This window comes from Procambarus clarkii, chromosome 52 (assembly GCF_040958095.1).
Source record: "Procambarus clarkii isolate CNS0578487 chromosome 52, FALCON_Pclarkii_2.0, whole genome shotgun sequence".
NCBI classification, from domain to species: domain Eukaryota; kingdom Metazoa; phylum Arthropoda; class Malacostraca; order Decapoda; family Cambaridae; genus Procambarus; species Procambarus clarkii.
Genome location: NC_091201.1, coordinates 27,055,453 through 27,071,431, shown reverse-complemented (window position 1 = coordinate 27,071,431; position 15,979 = coordinate 27,055,453). Strand labels below are relative to the sequence as shown.

The 15,979-nt window shown below is 39.6% G+C and overlaps 1 protein-coding gene across 6 annotated transcripts in view; it reads right to left on the bottom strand.

The window, feature by feature from the left end:
* The window catches only part of LOC123763554 (inter-alpha-trypsin inhibitor heavy chain H4), a 247,292-nt gene that overhangs the window by 18,563 nt on the left and 212,750 nt on the right, over nucleotides 1-15,979 (bottom strand). For all 6 annotated transcript variants that reach the window (XM_069304535.1, XM_069304531.1, XM_069304533.1 and 3 more), the window contains 5 exons: nucleotides 14,728-14,943; nucleotides 12,242-12,412; nucleotides 9,383-9,598; nucleotides 6,765-6,848; nucleotides 633-842 (listed from right to left, as the gene is read on the bottom strand). In XM_069304535.1, coding sequence (XP_069160636.1) covers nucleotides 633-842; nucleotides 6,765-6,848; nucleotides 9,383-9,598; nucleotides 12,242-12,412; nucleotides 14,728-14,943 — 897 coding nt within the window. The remainder of the gene's footprint in view (nucleotides 1-632; nucleotides 843-6,764; nucleotides 6,849-9,382; nucleotides 9,599-12,241; nucleotides 12,413-14,727; nucleotides 14,944-15,979) is intronic.

The following is a 15,979-nucleotide window of genomic DNA, read 5'->3' as shown; positions in this document are numbered from 1 at the left end:
ATATAAGAATAGGGGGAGGGAATTATACAACGTTCAAACGGGCAAGTCTACAGGTGGCTGCTCGAGACCCATCCATCATTGTCTCCCTTTCCCCAACCACTATTTGGAATGTTACAGGGCATGGTGGGTGAATCCAGTCATTAAAGCTTTTTAGATAGAATAATTGTGGACCATTATAGGCTGTTAGCTCATGTTTAATAAACGAAAAGAAGGAATGAGATTGGTAATTGACAATTGAGGAATTTAGTTTTTGTAAGTGCAATAAAGGTGACATTAGGAGAAATATGAAAAAATGATACAAAATACAAGAGATAGAGGAAAGGTGCATATATTAGAACATGAGAGAGAACACAGGAAATGGGAAGAGGAAATAATGTCGGAAAGAAAAAGGGAAGGATAAAGAGGGCAAGGGCTTCCAGTGCATAATGCATCAGTGTGGGGCATCAGTAGAAAAGATACAAAGAAAAACAAAAACAGAAGAGGAGTTTCTGTGTTTGCATGAGAAGGTAAGATATAATGAACAAGTGCAGAAGAGAAACCATTTACTCATGGGGTATAAATATAGTAATACACTAGTACCATTAAATGCAAAACAAAAATGGATGATGAGCAGATTTGTCATCACAATCAACCTGAATTGATGCCGGGTCAAATGCATGAACAACAGAATCCTGTGGATCAAGGGCCCCAGTGATGGACGAGTTGTCCTCGTCCAAGTGCTTCACTGCAGGAGTCGTGTCTTCAATCTTCTTGTCTTCCTCATCATCATCTTCATAATCCTTACACTTCTCTTGGTCAGGCTGCACGACAACTAGGGATGTCAATGGTGTCACAAAATGATTCTGTAAAATTTAACAAACATTATAGTTTTGCACCATTGATATTTTTAACAATACGTAGCGATATTTTTCTTGTTTTAATGTATAAAAATATGTAAAGTTATGATGTTAATTAAGTAAAATAACATTATAATTACAATACATATTTTATTTTTAATAAAAAGTGAAGGCTAGAGTAAGTGGAGTATAAAACCAGAATTGAATGTAATGAAACGCTTCTTTCTGGACGAGTCCCGGTGATTCCCTGAAGGTATCTTGCCGAGATGGCCCCCAACTACTAAGAGCACATCAGCCGAGGAGTGGAGCTCCGTTTGAACTTCCAAGGACCAGAGCCAGATCCTGGCCTCCTCATAGAGGCACAGAGAACCGGTGACTGCCACCCTCACAGGAAATGCATCTAGAAAGTCAGAGAACCAATACAGACCACTGAGGGATTCAAAGAGACTGAATGCTCGAAACTGCCAAAATCCCCCAGACAATGTAAACAAGCGATCAAATCTCTTTTTCAATTAACGTAAGCTCATTAGTACCGATTCTCCCACAGGGAAAAGGGCCACAGCTCCAGGTCTTCCCCCACCTTCCAAGTTTGCTCCTCCTGGAGCAAACGGGAAGAAATACACGCAACGACAAACCTGAAAGGGAGAGGGGGGGGGGAATTAAGGATCCACTGGGGCTCATCCAGAAAGCGACGTTTCATTATACGTATTCAATTCTGGTTTTCTGTGGGGGCCCCTTGTGGCTCCCTGAAACTAAATACCAACAGAGAATGAGAACCAGAGACTCACCAGGGAGGAAAAGAAAATGTAGGCAATCAAGATGAAGAGACGATTCATTGAGAGATAACCCAAGGCAACACAGGCATTACGAGGACCATGGACATTAAATAACGAGCCACCAAGTCCCTGGTAGACCACCAAAGCCCCTCCATGCCCAAATATCAACGCAGGACATGATGTTTCTAAATGTGGTGCAAGAGCACCACATTTATATGGGTATGAGGGTAGACTGCAGGTTGGTTGGACTTCATGACACTGCAAATGACCTGAGAACCACAAGCCTTTGAACAGGGAACTAAGGACAGCCCTGAACACATGCAGCTTCAAGTTCCCTACAAGCCAGGGGCTAGATTCACGAAGCAGTTATGCAAGTACTTAAGAACGTGTACATCTTTCCTCAATCTTTGACGCTTTTGGTTACATTTATTAAACAGTTTACAAGCATGAAACTTCCCAATCAACTGTTGTTATTGTTATAAACAGTCTCCTGGTGCTTCGGAGCTCATTATCTGTTTAATAATTGTAAACAAAGCCGCCAAAGATTGAGAAAAGATGTAGAGGTTCATAAGTGCTTGCGTAACTGCTTCGTGAATCTGGCCCCAGGTCTACAACATAAACCAGACAGAAAACACGCTTGTGAATCTAACTAAAATATGGACCACCACCAAGCAAGTGGCCCCAGCAGGAGACAGCTCAAGGATGGCCGCCACTTAGCTTAGAAGCAGCAAGACCTGTGTTGCTTGTTGACAACCTAGGAACCCCTACAGTAGGCAACCAATTGTGTCCACATCAGCCTGGAATGACTTGGAGCACTTTTAAAGACCTGGAGCTATGCCCTCCCCCCATTGGTGATGGGGTGGAGGGGGTTTGTGCTAACACACACATGCTAGTTTCAAAAGATGGAGTTCATTTGGCAGTTTTGAGGTTTCAGTCTCCTTAAATCCAACAGTGATTGGTTCCCTGACTTTCTGGATGCTTTCTCAGTGGGGTGGCAGTCGCCCACTTTTTGTGCTTTTATGAAGAGGCTAGGTTCTGGCTCTGGTCCCCAGTAGTCCAAATAGAACTCCATGGCTGATATAACCTAGTAGACGGGAGCCATTTCAGCAAGATAGCTTCAGAGCGCCACAAGAGACTCCACCAGAAAATATATAAAATATTGAGTGATAACTGTTCATTCCCTGAAACATTCCAATCATCCATTCTTTGAAGCATTCCAACAGTCTCAGTTCTGTCTTCAGCAAACGTATTGTTTCCTGTGACCTGTAGTGTCTATTACTAAAATAACATAAGCGATTTATATTCTAGATAAGTTACATGACACTAGTTATGATTTGATTACAGAATGGTGAATGAGAGTGATATTCCTGGTCACCTTATTCTGAATATAAATCCAGACCACCGCTTTAAAAGATCACATGTAACACAGACAAGGGGCAACAGCTTGAAGCTCAACAAGCAACAATATAGGACAGAAAAGAGCAGATGCTCTTTCACCAGCCCGTTCTCATACACAAAGGCCAAAATACATTCCAAACCCTCGCCATACTCCCTGTTTATGAATGAAAACCAGCTTACACACAACTCACAACTGATGACATCTGAACACTTCCGGAACAAGTGCTTCACTGGCGACTTTTGTTCAAACCACAACACTGTAAATGCTTCACCCATGTACTATAAATGCAAATAATCAACAAATCCTAAACACCTAACCTAACCATGACTAAATATGCACAATATGCTAATATATAATAATATTAATTTACTGTGTACTGTACGTATTTGAGAAAATTCTTAGCATTAAACTGCATCTGCCAATCTTTTGACCATTTCAAAACCCTATTTAGATTGTCTTGAAGTGATAGTGAGTCTTATTCTGTGTTTATTTCCCTCCCGACTTTTGTATCATCTGCAAATTTGCAAATATTGCTGCTCAAACCTGAATCTAAATCATTTATATATATTATGAATAACAGAGGTCCCAGGACAGAGTCTTGAGGCACTCCACTTACAACATTTTTCCACTCTGACTTAACCCCATTTATACTAACTCTGTTTCTTTTGGTATAGCCATGCCCTAATCCAACTTAATATAGCACCCCCAATACCATGAGCCTCTATAATTTTAATCAGTCTTTCATGTGGCACGGTATCAAAAATTTTGCTAAAGTCAAGGTACACAACATCAGAAACCTTACCACTATCAATACCAAGATGATTTCTACATATTGAACAAAAGAATGATAATAAAATTGTGAAGAATGCATTCAAGTGAAGCTGACAGTAGTAAAAGGGGAAGGAGGAGACTGAGAAGAAGAAGATAGGCTGACTTAGTGAGAGAGAGTGTGCGTGTGTGTGTGTGGAAATAAAAATCAACTTTGAACAATGCATGTGATATGTGATATAAGGCTGGATAGTAGCAATTTGTAAAGAGAGAATGTATTTGCATTACATATAATAACTGGTAAGGAGCACTGTACACCTGGCTTTATGAGCACATGTGCTGCTGCTCTGGCTGACAGCTCTAGTGTAATGGTGCTTATTTATCCATTTCTATCTCTATATGTATGGATGATATAATAAGAAGACAATTGCAATTTTTAAAGACCTACGATCTTGTCATTATATTGATTCCCTTTTCTCCAGGCTGTTGTCACTCCCATGAAAGTGGGAGCAGACTAACGATAATGATGGAGACGATAAATCTTTTTTTTTTGTATAGATTTGTATAGATTTAGATGTATAGATTTTTTTTTTTTTTTTTATAGGGGAGCCGGTCGGCCGAGTGGACAGCACGCTGGACTTGTGATCCTGTGGTCCTGGGTTCGATCCCAGGCGCCGGCGAGAAACAATGGGCAGAGTTTCTTTCACCCTATGCCCCTGTTACCTAGCAGTAAAATAGGTACCTGGGTGTTAGTCAGCTGTCACAGGCTGCTTCCTGGGGGTGGAGGCCTGGTCGAGGACCGGGCCGCAGGGACACTAAAAAGCCCTGAAATCATCTCAAGATAACCTCAAGATTGATTATTACATGAAAAACATACCAAACATGAACATATGAAGTCAGTTTAACATGAATCATTATAGCCCATTATGTACCATTAATTTTATACACATTTGTTCTTCAACGACCTAATGAACGAAGCTCGACCTTCCTCAATACTAACCTACTTCGTCTTTGGACACAAACTCCTCTCCACCCCGTTAAAAACAAAACAAAAAAACTTAGCCTCAAATCTCTTATTACTACAGATACAGTAGACTCTCAGTCCTACAAAGGAACATGTTGCTCAAGACGCCTTGCAAAATTGCACTGCTTACTATTTTGTGAAATTACTCTCGAGAAATATCCGATAACATTGCTGATCTAAGACCTTTATTCCATGAACAATAACGTATGCATAGCTATAATTTTAAGATCTATTAACACGGTACAACATACTGGTACAACTAAATGTATATAATGCTTTTATGTACGATAAACAGCCTTACTGTCACAATAAAGTACAATACACTTTAATCTGGGGTTTAAAGAAACAAAATGCTAACAGGTTCTGTTATGATCACATTTTAATTTATTGAGAACCAAAAAACTAATTTGGTTATTACTTTCTATGATATGTATCTATGCATTAAAGCCAACTACTTGTACATTGAAAAAGATAAAAAATTTCGATCGTGGTACCAATGACTTGTGATCAAGTGTAAAGCCAAGAGTTGAATGTGTTAAATCGAAAAATGGTCTCAATTCTTACCCCGCATAGAAGGTGGAGGGTGTAAAATCCCTATGTGCAGAACTGGGAGTCTATTGTACATATCAACACTAATGCTGATATCATTTCTTACATCCAATAACCTTTAACTCTTTGTGCACAGTATTTCTGAAATTTTCAAAAAGTATAAGTAAATGCAGCAAGTAATGCATTTCTAGACACTTTTTACTGAATTTTTATCATTTTAAGAATAACTATCAAAGTACAGAAGGCTCCAGATTTACAAGGGAGATGTGTTACTGCAAGTAATTATCAAAAGAAATGTGTTACTGGAAAACATCTTTCAAAATAAAACTGCCAAAAAGTGAATTCTAAGGAACAGCAAGTGTCAAAAACCTTAAGGTTCTAGTGATGTGATATGGGAGCCCAATTGGCAAAATATGCATATGGCATGTGTCACAATGTTATGGGATATTAAAAGCGGTGCAAAGACTCCTCTGCACAGTGTGCCAACTCCCACTTAACCTGTGTAATGTGAATATCGCCGTGTACAGTACAGTACTACTAAAAAAAAAAGGAATAAGACAAAAACTGTAAAGCTGTATTATCTGATATTATGAATAGCATCTGCCATCTGTAGAAATATTGTCTAAGGAAGAGAAAGAGAACCTACCTCATCAGTGCCATTTGTCACCCAGACTGAAATACTGTATTATAGTGGAAAACACCTACAAGACGTGAAATGATCTGAAGCAGTCACCCTGCAAACCCCAAGTAAGTACCCTGTGATCCCGGAAACATGCCCAAAATTAAGAGACTTGACCAATGATCTGCCCAGCAATCCAGCACCAGACCACATTACCTAATAATTGAGGACACAAGGAACTGTGGTATGAATGAAAAGGTTCACTTAAACTGACTCCTCAGCACAAAACTGCCTAATTGTGCAAGGATTCAGCCCCCACACAAGCTGTACGCAAGCACAAAACACACAAACACACACTATCTACTGTACCTCATCTGCCCCTATGGTCGATTTTCTTTAGAGTTGGACGCATTTAACATTCCTTGGTACTAATTGCTTTCACTGACAGTTGACTTCATTAAACTGAAAATGGTCAAAATATTTACATGATAACAGTGCACTGCATTAAACCCTAATGTACAGAATATGGAGTCTACTATTCTTCATTTTGTGTTTTACTCCACATTCATATGTTAGTACGCTACATTCACAAACTGTCATCTTTACCCATTCTTCCAAATTATTAATTCAATAATAATAATAATTATTATTATTTATCTGTAAGATATAAATGAGTCAGATTACATAGGTACATGCATATTATAATGTACATGCATATGTATACCAGTATGGAATTCAATACTGAAAGTATTAAAAACACTGAAATCTGTTGACATGTGATTTTTTTCTTTACCTCAAGAGCGATAACGAGAGCTTTCTTCTGTGCAACAGCTTTCTCGTGAGGTCCCCTTGCGGCTTTACCCTCCTCCAGAAGATCCTTTAAAAGAGAGACAGAAAAAGTCTAATCATGTTTCAACATATTTATAATTTAATCAGTTATTCATCAATCTACTATATATAATATTTAAAAAAAATATCAAGTGTTGAATGTAACACTGGTCAACAAGTTATCAAAAGTTGTCTGTTCTGAGATGAAAAGAGCTGTTTATCATATTAGGGAGCCGGTCGGCCGAGCGGACAGCACGCTGGACTTGTGATCCTGTGATCCCGGGTTCGATCCCGGGCGCCGGCGAGAAACAATGGGCAAAGTTTCTTTCACCCTATACCCCCTGTTACCTAGCAGTAAAATAGGTACCTGGGTATTAGTCAGCTGTCACAGGCTGCTTCCTGGGGGTGGATGCCTGGTCGAGGACCGGGCCGCGGGGACACTAAAAGCCCCGAAATCATCTCGAGATCACCTCAAGATGCATTTTGACATGCTGAACTCAAATAAAATCATTTAAATTACTGATTAGCCATTATGTATGAGGGTGGTAACAAAATCTTACTTTATTTAACAAGTGGTAAATGCTGTATATTTTTCACCCAGGCTCCAGTGATGGATGTAGTGGCCAGTCGTACATAACATAACAGTACTGGGAAACTCTCGCATAGCTATCCAACTCGCAATGAAAACAGCAGTTTTTTGTTTATCCACCCTGCAGACCCATCATAAGAGCAATAACCTTCAAGTTGCCACAGAGCTGTCATTGATATTCGTCATTGTTTATGCACCTCAAAAGCTGCTTCATGTTATCATAATTTTCCATCATATGGGCTGCATAACCAAATGAAATTAATGGGAAAACACTCCCATTATGAAGCAAAAGACATTTTAGATTCATCTTCATCTTAGGGAGCCGGTCGGCCGAGAGGACAGCACGCTGGACTTGTGATCCTGTGGTCCCGGGTTCGATCCCGGCGCCGGCGAGAAACAATGGGCAGAATTTCTTTCACCTTTTGCCCCTGTTACCTAGCAGTAAATAGGTACCTGGGTGTTAGTCAGCTGTCATGGGCTGCTTCCTGGGGGTGGAGGCCTGGTGGCAGACTGGGCCGTGGGGACACTAAAGCCCCGAAATCATCTCAAGATAACCTCAAGATAACCTATCTTGGATGAAAGCTAGACCTAATCAGCAATTTTAAATATTTCCAAGTGACCCAGAATTAATCAAGATTGATTCATTTTGGTTTCATAAATATTTTGGCTGTACAGTAATTATATTTGACCAGTGTATTTTGATAAACTGAAATATTTTGACCAGTGTAATTAAATGCTCTTTTATGGGGAGTTAAATGCTCTCTTCTGGGAGGAGCCCTTCAGGAGCTCTTCAAGTTCTTCAGTATTCTAGCCAAACCTTGGGTAACACCCCAGGTCACCGAGATCCACCCCTGCCTACTGGGACCCATGATTAATGAACTTTGGCTCTCTTTACAAGAAAACAGGATCTTGAGGATCTGTGATTAATCCAAAACCAAAAAAAAACAGCGTTGAATGTAATGAAATGCCATTTTCCGAGTGAGCCTCAGAGGCTCCCTGGAGCTATCGAGCTAATATGCGATGTATTAAGACTAGGGCAATAGTCAATGGAGTTCAGCTTACCAGGGACCACGAGCCAGGACCTGGGCCCCCCCTCAGAGAGGCACTGGGAGCAATGGCCCCTGGAAAACCTCCTCCTGGTTGGGGGCTTTCCTAATCTGCCATCAACCAGAGTTAGGCACCCAGAAAGGTAGGCATACAAAAACAGATCCCACATGGTAAGAAAATTACAATTAAAAACCGAACAGAGAAGCAGAACTCCCCCAATTCTGCTTCAATTCCGCCCCAATGTGTGGGTTCGGTTACTAATTTTCTGCCACATTATTGTGACGAATTCTCTGTTTATGCAGGCGTGTTTCAAATTACCGTACTGTATCTACATGCATGAAAAAAATACCAAGAATTTTCATCCCGGCAAACAAAGGGTGGAATCCCCAGTACACATACCAGTCATAAATCGAAATACAAATTATAAATGCTATGAAAATAAATACTCCAATATATATTAAAGTAGATAGTGTACTTAGAAACTGAGCTATGTCTGTAATGTCCCAGTAATGAATTTTTGTTTTTTGACCAAACACAAGCGCTATCAGTTTCACATTGATATGGAAAAAAATTTGCAAATCAGGCTTTGAGTCAATATGAGAATCTCCATTCTGAGCACACACACTATTAGTTACTAAGAGTAATAATGAACTGTATCATACATAGGTTTCATAAAGACAAAGCAATTCTCTATCTTTCACAACAACAAAATGCCAAACAAAACATGTATGGGGCAAGCAACAAAATCATTAGATTAGATGTTGTCACATTCACATTCATCAAAAGTATTCAACTCACTACATTTTAATCCAACATGTCGGCTACCATCAAAATATGCCACTTGGTGACAAGAATGTCTTTTTATCCAAGAGAAGATATGCATGCAAATATATGACTAAATAAATATTAACAAAATTTTTATCTTTTTATAATACCATATGTATTACCTTAATTCTCAAGAAAGCCCATAACCTTTTAATAAAGTTTCTTGGAGTCGGGGCAAGATGCAGGTGATCTAGCAGATGGTGGTCTGGTGGAACAACAGTGTTCCAGTCCGTGACACCCATAAAGAACTCGCCGTTGCGTCCCTGACCAGTGATGTTTGCTCGGATGTTTCCTAGTTGACCTTGCTCTGTCTGCCCTGTTACTACAAGCTCTGTACCCTGAACAAAGAAAACAAAATTAAATATAATATATAATTTTTGCTAATGAAAGAGGGTCATCAAAAATGCAGGAAGGCTTTGTTTGAGAGTAGAACAAAAAATTATTTTCTAAACAAATCACTTGATTACTCCCTTAAACAATGTCATGATCTATCAAGGACATGACCAAAAACTGTGAATGACGTCAACAGTCACTCTCTCGGCGTAGCTCCGATGTTTTCAAGCACCCCTCATCCTCAAGCCATCAATGGAAGAAAGAGAGACACTATAGATTATCCCTATCCAGCCCAGAATGACCTACTGACAGTTCATTAATCAACAATAAAGCACTCCCTCAAAGCAATACTCAGACTAATATAGAGACTGGTTATGACGAGAACTGCATCAACACAGTTTCAAACATCCAGACACACAGACCCTTGCAAAAATCATCAGGCCAAATGTTAACATATGACAAAATGACAGAGAAAAATGCCTTGAGGGTAGTTAACTTCTGTACATTATGAGCACATGGCTTAGCCTGTAACTATGATTCACTACCCGTGAATCCTGGATTCAATTCCTGGGTGGGACAGACAAGGTAGGAAATGTTTCATTTCACCTAATCCCCCTGTTCACCAAGCAGTGAATAGGTACCTGGAAGTTCGTGAATGGTTGTGGGTTGCATCCTGGGAAGAACAGTAGTTTGACCTTAGGAAGATCTCAATATAAGCCTAAAGTATAAACATTATATTCACAGGCTGCCAATCCCTGACAAAATGAATTATTATTAATTATTACTAGGGGGTTAATGAACAAGGTATTGGAAGCAGAGTAACAAGACTCTGGAAGATACTGGAGCAAAGTTGCTACAGGATAGTTGATGAGGCTATACAACAAAGGATAAAACTGTTAGGAAAAGATAATATCCCATAATCAGTCAGTTAACCTGACTAATTGTTAATTGGTTAATTGAACATGTAAATATCCTTGCTCTTGGCTTGGTTATGCTGATAAGCTTAACAGGTTTCTCTTTCCTGGCAAAGGATATACCAGGTACGCCAAGTTCTAATGCATGGTTCCAGTCCCTCAACAGCAAAAAAAAAAAAAAAAAAAAAAAAAAAAAAAAAAAAAAAAAAAAAAAAATTTTTTTAGATCTATCCCAACTCAAAGAAAGACAGGATTGTGAGAGCCTGTGAAGCATCAGAAAGTCGGTGCTCTACCTGGAGCACACTGAATGAGAGGCAGACAAGGAGGCATCATACTCAAACTGTAGAGGAATGGTACAAGAACCCTCCAACCTGGTGGTAAATGACATCGGGTCTGGTCACCAAAACTCAAAAAGGGTTAAACAGAAATTGGGTAGGTTTCTTGGGCAATGCCTTCAACGAAATATTCTCCTCCATTAGAGAAGAGGAGGGGGTCCGCCAAGGAGTCCAGCCCAGGATCCCAACCCAACTACATAGCAGTAACAAAAGATGTGGATAATATCAGAAAAGACTTGGTTGTTCACAAACACCCTCTTGTGGAACAGATACCTAAAGCTCAACCCAGAAACCACCTCCTTAGGCACTTGCATGAGCAAAATAAAAAGCTATTTGAAAACCACAGCCAGAAGAGAATTTGAGAAGCCATGTGCCTTCCCAACCATTATACAAAGGTGACATACCGATCAAAATGATCTAAGTGTGCGTGCCAAATACTAACACCTTGGCCTATGGCAAAGTTTCAAGGAACTGCAATGACAAGTGAATAACTCATGAGGAGATTGACAGCAGCTGAGGCATGAACAGGACTAACACAGAGAAAATAACTAATGTCAGCTGGTTAAAAGAAACTTAAGAGACAAAAATTTATGTAATCAGGCACATGAAAGCTTCCACTTAGCAGTATAAGCCCAGTGCACAAGTCACTTGACTGAACAATTAAATCCTCTGTCTAATGAGGTCAGTGTCATGGAGAAGTCAGGATCAATTTTTAAGGACTAGCAGCTCCTTGTTACTCTGTTGACAATATACTTTCTGACAACTGATGGCAGTCAGCAGCTAGGTGATTCAACTATCAGTTAACAGAGCAATGCTTGTGTGTATAAAAGCGAGTATTGTTTGGAGAAGGTTTGGAGAGTAGATAAAGCATCCTTCTGGAGGTCTTTCCAGGCTTGAATGTTTCCCAGTGTCTCTTCTCCCACTCTGATATGGCAGGGATGTTTAAAATAATTCCCGAGGCACAGGAAATAAGTGTAACATAACCTGGGTGAGTTTATTCCTAGCCATGGGAAGGTGAAGATACTGCCCAAGTATATTCAACTGTATGGAATAGCTCATAAAAGTAGATAACTTTTAAACAAATGTCTATATAAATTACTGTATTTGTAGCTACCCATTACACTGTATATGAATTTTGTCAATAAAGATTTAATTTAATAAACAAAACAAAGGCAAATATTAATTCATGAAAATTAACAAAAACTGTACAAACTGCATTTTTCTTTCTTTAAAATAAATGTACATTCAATATTTGCCCCTTTATAAATTCTACGAAACTTGTGGTTTTACTATTATGCATTACTGTGGTTTAGGTGTTATTTTCAAGATATTGAATTTCTTATTAGGTGATTGGAAAGCAATAACAGGTATTTATATATATACAGTACATATTATTTACCTGGAAGTAATTGTAAAAGTGTGTTTTACTAAGGCTATCCATCTGCACAGCATCTCCAGAATAACTGAATTGGACATCAAGGAGAATGGGGGTCGACAGCTCTTGGTAGAAGCCCTTCAGTTGTTCTGCAGCGTCGTGTTCCTCGTAGATCTTGCGTGCACTCCCCCGGTTCTTTGCAATGAATTTACATGTCTTTATTGATAAAGATCCGTGCTGGGTAAACTATCAGATGCACTAGAGAGAACAGACAATATTTTCAAATGTTTTGAAAGGCAAAGGAATTAGAAACCTTAATATAGGCATAATCCAACCCATTCTCCTAAGGTTTCCCAATGTCAAGAAACTGTCATACTAAAGTGCCCTTATTCTAATCTACCAGGAGACCCAAAACTGAAAACGGGACTATGTCAATTTCGTGAGCCGCTACCATTTCCTAGTATGACAGTTTTTGGCCTTGGGTAAAGTATTGGTCAAAATACGACCCTCTATTAGGAGGACGGCTTGCAGAATGGAATCTGATGTTAAAAGTGTGTGGAATGAAAACTGTGGACTTGAAACCAATGTAAGAGAAAAACTGACATAAATAATAATAAAATATAAACACAAATAACAAGCTATGAATGGGCAGGTACTATACTAGATTAGATAGTACACTACTGTATTGAGGTGGATATATGGAATTTATAACTACACAGCAAACAGCATTAGCATCAGATGGTTCAGTGAATCACTCTGACCATCATCATTATCTATTTTACACTATCAAAGGGTAGCAAGGAATTTTTCCAGAAAAGACAGGAGTAACAGAAAAAATCAGCGTTGAATGTAATGAAACGTCATTTTCTGGGCGAGTCCCGGAGGCTCCCCGGAGCTATCCCAGGCTGATATGCTAATGCCAGACTTTGGCATCAGTCATGTGTATGGAGTTCTTAGGCCTACCGGGAACCACGGCCAGAACCGGGCCCTCTCAGAGAGGCAAGGGGAGCAATGGCCTATAGAAACCCCCATGTGGTTGGAAGCATTCTATGTCTGCCATCGACCGGATCAGGCACCCAGAAAGGTAAGTGCCCCAAAACAAACCCCTATTCTGGTTAAAATTGCTACCAAAAGCCGAACTAGTGAATAGAACTCCAACAGAAAACAAGCAAACTAGTGTGACGTCACACGACGCCGTGCTGCTGTCTGCGCAGCTCCCCCCTCCCCGGGAGGGGGAAGGGGAAGCCCCAGATTTTGATTTCGTGATTTTGACATCCAGCCTCAGAACTGAGGTGTGGGTAGCCAGCGTGAAGGGTCTGGGGCTCACCCTTTTCCCTCCCGGGGAGGGGGGAGGTGCGCAGACAGCGGCGCGGCGACGTGTGATGTCACACTAGTTTGCTTGTTTTCTGTTGGGGAGTTCTATCCACTAGTTCGGCTTTTGGTAGCAATTGTAACCAGAATAGGGATTTGTTTTGGGGCGCTTACCTTTCTGGGTGCCTGATCCGCTCGATGGCAGACATAGAATGCTTCCAACCACACGGGGGTTTCTATAGACCATTGCTCCCGTTGCCTCTCTGAGTGGACTCGGTTCTGGCCGTGGTCCCCGGTAGGCCTAAGAACTCCATACACATGACTGATGCCAAAGTCTGACATTAGCATATCAGCCTGGGATAGCTCCGGGGAGCCTCCAGGACTACCCCCAGAAAAAAAAAAGACTGAAAGGCATAAAATATATTCAGTGATACAGATACCTACACAACACTACTCTTCACACACAGTAGTCCATGGCAAAGTATCATTACCACACTTCTGCAAAGCATTCTCTCAGATGCTGTATAGACTCTATGTATTTTTTGTATCTGTATCTTATGTATCTAATTAATTCTTTTATATATCAACAAATAAAACATTTCTACCCTCCACTCACTTAGTGCCAGTACTGTATATATATCATTACATACAACTTCCAGAAATCAGCGATATTTATTCTGCTATATACAACAGTATATACTGTAATGAAAAAATTAACTTTCAACACTTAAAAGAAAAAAAAAGTCTTGACTCCTCAGTTAGATGTGCTTTAACCTCCCTCAAATTCCACAACACATGCTGTCATTTGGACTTTCAGCTGTGGTCAGCGCTTGCAAACTGTTAAATGTTTTGAAACACTATGATATGCACTTAAATACACGTACGCAGTTTACATTAATTTTTAATTCTGGTACATTTTTATGACTGCATTACAGCACTCTCAAAATTAACAATATATATATATATCCTAAACATCCTAAACCATTGTTTCTTTCAGGAAGCTGTACAAATAATGTCAAAATGAATAATGAGCAATACATCAATAGTACATTCTAAAGTAAAATAATAAAAATGACACCAGTAATTAGTTGTAAACATGTAATTGTCTTCTCACTGTTAGATTATACCGCTGTCCTTGTTTCGGTCTGTCATTCAAACAAGCACTTGTATATAAACTATAAGAGATGTCTTCGACAAACCTGAAGGGCAATCTTTTCCAGAAGATGCATATCTGCTCCACTGCCAAAGCCAAGGCAGAAAATAGCAGCTCCCTTCTTATTTCTTTCCCGGACATTCCTTAAAATGGCTGAAGGAGATATGACCCCGGTAGTAGCTTGACCATCAGTCAGCATGACGACGATGTGCGGTCGCACCGATTCCGACACCACCACATCCATCTCCTGCTCAATGGACATCTGCAAGAAGGATGTATGATGCAATACCACCACAAGTAAACTTCCAGAGAAGCGCATGTGAAACTCATTTGCGAGAAGTCAAATTGTAATCGGACTGTAGGTAGCATCTTGCTTTGCTCTTCATATAATTTATTAGGACCTTTTAAGCATAGCTTATGCTCAAGGACTAGTATTTAAACAATGATAACTGCATTTGTATTCAAAGCAAAGCAATTCTTTCAAAATAAAGATTTAAATTATAATTTATTTAAATATAACAAAGGATCATACAAATATCAATTCAGAAGAGGATAGACATTTTTCCTTACAGAAAAAAAATATTATGGAAACAGTGCATTATCATAAACCCCATCTATCTCACTGTCATCTTTTATCCAAACCCATAAAACACTACGTACATAAAGAAACACACTAGTGCAGTGGACATGACAACTGGTGCATGGATACGCAGTGCAGTGCTGGTGCTGCGTGCTTCACAGGTGCAGTACACAATCTAGATTTCAGGAAGGTGCTTAGAATGTAGTTTACAAATAATCTGAAATGAGGTGAAGTTGCGCTGTATATACTGTAATGAGGTGGCGATGGAAGAAGGCTACAAGAGTATTTCAAGAGAAGACAGTCGCAAACAACAGAGAAGATTAAGGGGCTGGTGCTCAGGTGCTGTCAGTGAAAAGTGCAATGTGAGGCAAAGGAGCTGAGGCCCATATGATTCCACACTCTTGCCATTAAATAGGGCCAAATTTTGCACTAAAAATATATATTTATTTTTATATAAATCATGCAAACCAACAACATGAAATTTCATCTGAAACAACAGACAAAAGACTTACAAATATTAATTTAAATTATCACTTAAAAACCATAATTATTTTGTGATGAATGACAAAGTAAAAGCTTCCTAGGGCCTCAGCCCACAAGAGAGATGTGAGGTGCATTATAAAATGTTGGTGGTGACAGCTGTCTCTGCCTTGTATAGACATCTGGACAAATTTGCGCAGTTTTGAGTAGAGAAAATAAGAATTACAAGTAAATGTGA